A 7,338-nucleotide genomic window follows, 5' to 3' on the forward strand; every position below is an offset into this window, starting at 1 on the left:
GCAAAATTGTTTTGACAACGATTCTCTCTTCACAACCAGCGATTCAATATCGGAGATTATATCGCGAATTTATTCCACACGTGCCAACTTGTTATTCGATGTACAATGAGAATTATGTAAGAAATCTCTAGGGTTTAACTATATATTACACATATACAGCTAACGTACGATTATTTTCGCTTCAATCTAACAATTTGTACCAAGTATTTACGACACTGCCAATCGGTAAAAATTGTTCTAATATCAATGCATTCTTTTTCATTCTAACGAAAAGAGGAATTTGTTTTGTTTGAAACAGAGATTTAAATTGTAACATCCATTAGATTTTTTTATGCTTTATACGTATATATAGTGAAAACAGCTGACGCATACAATGCATCGACGCATTCACGTCGATTCTACGTCGCGTATAATGGATATTCACGATTCACGTGGCAGAATATTTATATATCACGGAAACATTATCAGATGCATTAAAATATTCATTATTTCATTTTTGCTTCATTATATTCGATTATCTTAAATTTTATATCTTGTCTTATACTTCTGCCGTATCAATTTAATCCACGATATTATATCTGCTTAATGTATGTATATTGTTTATAAATATTTTCAACATCAAAGAGAACGCAACGTTGATCACGAACACGTATCTGATTTTTCCTATTGTCAAGGTAAACGATAGAGTTAAAAGGTAATGCGAATTATCGATTTCATCTTTTCGAAATATTTCGAAATATTCGAATATTCATTCGCGAAAGAAAATAATTATACTATGAACAGACATTGGTTTCGTGAAAAACGCCTGTTGAAGGAAAATAGAAATGAAAACACAAATTTCAACAAATAGAATATAAGATGGCGACGACGAACTAAAGGCAGAAATGACGCAGTAGTCGCACTTACCAATGACTGGATATTAAACTTGGCATTATTATGCCCTTTTTAGTACTTTCACAATTACTTAATGGTAAACTGGAATTAATATTCATACTTCTTTCTTCGTAAAATTTTGACGGCTGTTATATGACTTTTACACAACAAAATATTCGCTAGGCCAGCGATTACTGTCCGATAAGAATTAGCCTAGAAACACCAACACACCAAGGCAGCCGCCTACTCAGGAGAATGAAACGAGACCGAAGCGCTCCTTCTTATATGTCGATTGTATACAATCCGTTTCGATTCGATATGTATCGATTCGATTAAATCGATTTCATTTTTCACTAGAATGTTCATAATAAATTCTAATAAACATTCAAAGCAATGTTAACATTTTTACTCATTAATATTGACTTATATTTACGACATTGAAGGAAAAAACCAATTAATTATTTAAAAAAAAGAACTAAAATTACCTCTCTTAGTTTTTCAGAAATAACATGCCTATAGAGGAATTTGAAAAAAAAACACAAGTTACTTTTTACTTCAGATAAACAAATGAAGATTATTTGAATTTTGACTTTGAGTTTCACTTTTAACAAATTTTATTTCCATAAGTACACAATTTATTTCATAAGTAACACTTCTAAAAATAACAGGGATTTGTAAAATCCAAATAGTTTGTTTATGTGTAAAACTAATGATAATTGCTATTAAAGATAATTACTTAAATACATAAATTAAAAAATTTATAAGATGACTGAAGATCATTAAATTTTATTTAAAGTTTTTAGTTTCAATTTTGAATATTCCTTTTCATGAATTTTTCACATCAAGGCACAATATACTCATTATACTATATAAACAAGTAGAAGGAGATTAATGTTATTCTACCCTTCTGATAAAAGCATCATATTGGGATATCTATTATACATAACCTTAAATAGTATCGAATAGTAACAAAATACAAATAAATCAAAAAAATTAAATGCTTGTAAAATATTTTATGACAGATACAAATTTTTCTGATTGGTAATTATTTGTATCTAATAAAATGGAAATTTAACCACACATCACTTGTCGAACAAAATCTTCATAATTAATGTTACCCTGTGAATCTTCATGACCAGCCAGTAAAGTTTCAACTTCTTCATCACTGAGTTTTTCACCTATCAAAAAAATGCAAGTAATTAGTCTGTAAATACAACTATACATTAAATAATTACTAAAAGAGAGCGTTAAAAGATTATACATACCCAACGTAGTTAGAAGATGTCTCAATTCAGCAGAAGAAATGAAACCATTTCCATCTTTGTCAAAGTGACGTAACCCTTCTATAAAATCATCAGCAGTATCAGACGTACGAGATTTACTTATAGCTTGATAAATTGGTAGAAACACTTCAAAACTAATGCGTTCATCAGGTTTGTGTTGATGGGTAAATTTCTTGACATCTGATTCAGTTGGATTTTGCCCTAGAGCACGCAATGCATCACCAATCTGAGCTACATGAATCTTCCCATCTCCTCGACTGTCAAATAGTTGAAATGCTTCTTGAAATTCTGTTACATCAAAAAAAAGATAAAAATAATCATTACAAAATCATACTTTGTACAAATATGCGTAAATGAGTTAGAAAGTATTAATTTTAGTCTAAAATGCGATAATTGTTATGAACAATACATTTATTTACCCTCAATTGATGACATCATTCTGTTTGTTAGCTCTTGGTAACTACAACCGTACATTGTGTAGTTTAAATATGTATTTACATATATTCAAGTTATATTAAATGATCAGATTTCACCTTTTAAAAGATAAAGCAACGAATAATGGTAATTACAATATGTGTAAAATTTTAAAAAATATATTGTATTCTTATATTAGAAAGGTAATAATACAAACTATCAATAAATCTTGAAGTTTGTAGCACAATATATGTATATATATATATATATCTATATAAATGTATATTGCCTATCACACAAATGTAACAACAAAACTATATTCAGAAAACGAATTAAAACTGAATATAAAGGTTCTACGATCGTTACGATGCAATGCTATTCGTGTTCTGTCATCGTTTCTTCTTTTCTGCTGCTATTTCTTTCAGATACATAACCATAAAAGGAAATCAACGACACGTAATTCGATGTCATCAGGGTGGGTCTAATAAGGTAAAGGATATTCTTGACCTAAATTGAACATCGAGAACCATCTGTCCGCCCTTCTTTAATCTTATTCTGTTTGATGTCAATGATCTCATTCGCATTTACTTACCTGCTAATTGATCCTCCGAATAAGATGCCTGAAAATATGTATAATACATAAATACGTATCTTTTATTGCCACTATTCTCTAAATATATTTTGAAATATTTCAACAGAATAACACGAAACAAATCAAAGAAAATACATAAAAATACAAACCATTTTGATTAACTATCGTGCCTGACACGCAATACGTATCTTTTTACCGCGAACGTATATATGTATATGCCAGTTGGACAACGAGCGCCTCGATCGTACCAAGTTTTTCAACACAGTAGTGTTCAGAGAATTTATGTAGTCATTGGTTTTATTGCAATGAGACCGAAGTACATGAAATCAAAGCTGGATTATTTAAAAATTGTATATAAAATTCTGACATATAATAAATTCTAAGAAATGTTTGGTAAAAATGACTGTTAAAACAAAATATTTAAAAGTAAAAAATAAACAAAAATAAAAATGAAATTCGAAGAATTACATTATTTTACACGGAAATTGTGACATCAATTTGTTATGAGTAACCTCGATTGAGAAATTATCTGTGTTTTTTCTTGATGGTTGAAACATATACACATATAAACATATTTAAATGATTAATAATCTATTCATATATATATATGTATATGAAAATTTCAAGTAGGATCATGATTTCTAACCTTAATGTGCATATTATGAATCGAATAATAGTTTCGCTTTTTCCTTTTAAAGGTCACTCTATAAGATATTTTGATATATACTGTTTTAATTACTGACTGTTATTATCGTCTTCATTTTTTGGAGTTTATTTTAATACAATACATTTATTCTCAAACATAATCGATATTTCTCTCTGTTGATCTATAGTAATCAAATATATCTAGCAATGTAACATAAAATAACAATGTAACAGGTAAAAGTTACAATCAAGTAATACTATACAAATTGTACTTGTACATGCTATACTTGTGTTTGTGTTTTTGAATATGTGTATAATTTAGAAAAGTGAGCATTGTTTAAAAGAGTAATTACATATAATCCAGTTATTTGTTGATTAAAAGTAACTATATATATGCAAGAGCTCATAAAATATTTGAACACCGTAGCTTTTCATATGTATATTATGTTTCATATAAAATATTTAAAAGTATTATGATATATGTAGATATTGCAAGATATATGCGAGATATTTATTGCCAACATATATTAAATAAATGTTAGTATAATAAATAAATGATTGTTTAATTATTCTTGTTATTTCTGCAAAATACATGTATATTATCCATCCCACTTGTATGGTTCTTTCATACTATGTTTTCAGATTGGTTTTTAATATTGCTACGAAACTTTTTATAGAATTAATAGCATATAAAATAAAAACTTTTTACTATAAAATGCAACTATAAAAGCATTATGTTTAAGTATGTATCTATTTTTATTTATTTACATTTAATAAATTCTATTTGAATTTAATTAAATTAGCGCGCGTAGGAATGCTATTGTAAATATTCGTATACGGTTATATGATTGGTTCATTTTCCTTTTCCATAAATTAGATGAATCTTATTGGTCCATACCTATGAAGCCCCATCCCACGTAACTTGTTGCGCGGAGGGTTAGTCCATTGTCTTAGATCGTGGCGTTAAGACGTATTTTTTCGCGTGTTATTTATAATTATCTGTGTAATATTTTCATCATCATTCCCACACTGCTGTTAACACCATTTAAATAACGTACGTTTCTATTTAAATTTATTAAATTTTATCATAATTTGTAAATAAATTATCTTTTTTTTGATTGTTTTTCGGTTGTCATATTTACCGGTAACTTGTATTGTGAGATTTCAAAAGAATATTTGTCCTTAATCGATTAATATGTTTCATCTCTATACATTTATTTGAAAGTTTTGGGTTTTTTTTAAACAGATTATTGGTTGATTGCGACGAAGTTGGAAAATTAAGGAAGATGACTTGTGATAAATCTGCTGATTTTTATTCATATTAGGTAATGTTTGAGTCATATTAATGAAAGTAGACGTATTTGCACGTTTGTTTTTCCTCTTTGTCGGATAATTAAAAAGATTTCTTTATTATTCAATCATAATCATTGACAATATTCAGAGACAAGTTTAAACAGGTTCTGCGCATCGCACTTTTGGCGTACTGCGCAGCGTTGTTTAACCGACGAAGAAAGCGCCATATTCGATTTATACGAAGAATATTTGAATCTCTAATGATGAATGTACAGAATATTTTTAGATATTACACAATATTAAGAAATATTTTACAGTGTTTAATTAATTTTATTCCTTCGTTTATTATTAAATTAAAATATAAAGTTTCATGTTTTTTCATTTTATATTTCATTACCTCAAATTTTTTTAACAACCATCACTGTGTTTATAATAATTGATATTTTATTAAAGGTTCTACATTCCTTTTTCTTCCTGTTCTGTGAAAAGGACCTAGCACTGCTTCAGGTCAACGATGTAAGTAACTTTGTATTTTGTATTTGACTTGATTTTATTAATTGTTAATTACAAAATAGAGTCTTAAATTGAAAATTTGATTAAATTTTTAATTCTTGAATAGAATATTGTCATTATTGAACTTGCCATTAATAAAGTTAATACCATCTTTGTAAATTAATAAACTTGTCATTAATAAAGTTAATACTATCTTTAAGTATTATTTAGATTATATAATATTTTATATTTTTGTGCTTTTAGACTTCTATAACCACATCGATAACAACATTTTTTGCATCTAATCGTGAGTCGCATGTATTTTTATTCCTCTGGTCACTTAATCATGTCGTAGGATGAAAGATCCGAATCGATACAGGTGACTGGTTATATTATGTAGAACTTTTGACGAGCATAGTGACCACGGGTATTTATTATACCTGTGAGTAATAACATGTTTTATTTATCAGTTCAGGATAGGTTTTCTTGCACATCGCGTTTTTTAATATTAATAATAATGCATTTACAATTAACATGAGTTATTAATGAATAAATAGAATATCAATACTGTTGCAATGATTTTGTTTGAATATTTTCTAGTAGAGAAGTCAGATATTCTTCGATTTCGTTATTATAAATAAACAATATCTATTATAAATCTAATTCTCATATACAATATAATTTCAATAGGAAATATGAAATTTATAGAAGTTCAATTTTATTCGTCATAAAAAGAATTTCATGTGCAAGAAAACACTTCGCGACAGGCAGATTTCAAAATCAAAGCAACGCTTTTGAATGCTAGTTTTGTTTTTCCAAAAATGTGCTTTGATGAAGGAATCGTCTGAGGATATTTCTATAAATGTTTCATTTGCAATTAGAGTCTAGAACTTTATATTACTTTATATTACTTCAGAACTTTATATTACTTACATTGAACAGATTTCATAGTATCTTTTTTAATAAATTCAGTTCTTGTTCATTGTCTTTTTTTTCTTGCAATTTCAGTAATTTCTAAGAGTACAGTTATTAGAGTTTGAAATAAAATGATATACTAGTCCGTTTAGATACATACTATATAAATTAATCATTTTTTTAGTTTAGGATTTTCAGGTTTAATCCCTTCCGTGCTCATTGTCAGGATCTCACTCACGTGCCCAGGTGCTACTTGGATGGGTGAAAGACATTGGGCACGATGACCATAGTTTGTAATTTCATAAAAAATTTCTCAGCGACTGACAATGTGTTAGCGTATCGTGCACGACGTATTTTCCGCATGTGTGTGTGGTTAGGATGTGGAACTGCGTCGTTTCTATTCTATTCCATTCATTATAAGTTGAAATATTTAAAATATTTATGCACTAATTTTAAGTGTGAATTTATTATAACAATACATAGTAAATACAGTATAATTATATTATTAATTATACGTTCAATTATAATAATGACTCCAAGTCAACTTGCACATGTAACTTCTACAGAAATTAATATTTCACATATAACTATAAATACAAACGTGTTTTAATCACGTTTTACGCAATGATAGCTAGCCATTGTCAGTCGATTTCAGGAAAATGGTACGTAAATTAGAGTGTGAATGTTGTGTGCGACACTCGGGTGTCGGAGGCGTCCCGGGATGTCCTCTCTAGTGTAGGCTTTTGCGCCCGAGTGTATGTGTGAGAACCGTGGAGCGAGTGTGTTGGTGTGCTTGTTTTGCCATTTTTTAAATATAGGGCGACTCGTTAG

General features: G+C 28.5%; 1 protein-coding gene and 1 long non-coding RNA gene across 5 annotated transcripts; one reads left to right on the plus strand and one right to left on the minus strand.

Moving 5' to 3' along the window:
- Window positions 1-1,866: 1,866 nt before the first annotated feature.
- On the minus strand, window positions 1,867-3,462 carry LOC122536404 (myosin-2 essential light chain). Of its 3 annotated transcripts, XM_043668761.1 has the most exons (5): window positions 3,312-3,429; window positions 3,163-3,190; window positions 2,576-2,616; window positions 2,139-2,444; window positions 1,867-2,051 (listed from the first exon to the last, which is right to left on the minus strand). In XM_043668761.1, exons 3-5 carry the CDS (start codon window positions 2,592-2,594, stop codon window positions 1,945-1,947), a joined length of 432 nt encoding a protein of 143 aa, XP_043524696.1. In that variant the 5' UTR covers window positions 2,595-2,616; window positions 3,163-3,190; window positions 3,312-3,429; the 3' UTR covers window positions 1,867-1,944. The 3 variants fall into 3 exon arrangements, with proteins under 3 accessions (XP_043524696.1, XP_043524695.1, XP_043524694.1); XM_043668760.1 differs by lacking the exon at window positions 2,576-2,616 and having other exon boundaries at window positions 3,312-3,462; XM_043668759.1 differs by lacking the exons at window positions 3,163-3,190; window positions 3,312-3,429 and having other exon boundaries at window positions 2,576-2,645.
- Window positions 3,463-4,761: 1,299 nt separating this feature from the next.
- On the plus strand, window positions 4,762-6,120 carry LOC122536405. 2 transcript variants are annotated; one of them, XR_006308393.1, is made up of 4 exons: window positions 4,762-4,861; window positions 5,054-5,132; window positions 5,554-5,616; window positions 5,857-6,120. It is a non-coding gene; the product is annotated as an uncharacterized LOC122536405 (long non-coding RNA). The 2 variants fall into 2 exon arrangements; XR_006308394.1 differs by lacking the exon at window positions 5,054-5,132 and having other exon boundaries at window positions 4,776-4,861.
- The last annotated feature ends 1,218 nt before the right edge of the window (window positions 6,121-7,338 follow it).

Source organism: Frieseomelitta varia, unplaced genomic scaffold (genome assembly GCF_011392965.1).
Source record: "Frieseomelitta varia isolate USP_RPSP 00005682 unplaced genomic scaffold, Fvar_1.2 scaffold_831, whole genome shotgun sequence".
Taxonomy (NCBI): Eukaryota; Metazoa; Arthropoda; class Insecta; order Hymenoptera; family Apidae; genus Frieseomelitta; species Frieseomelitta varia.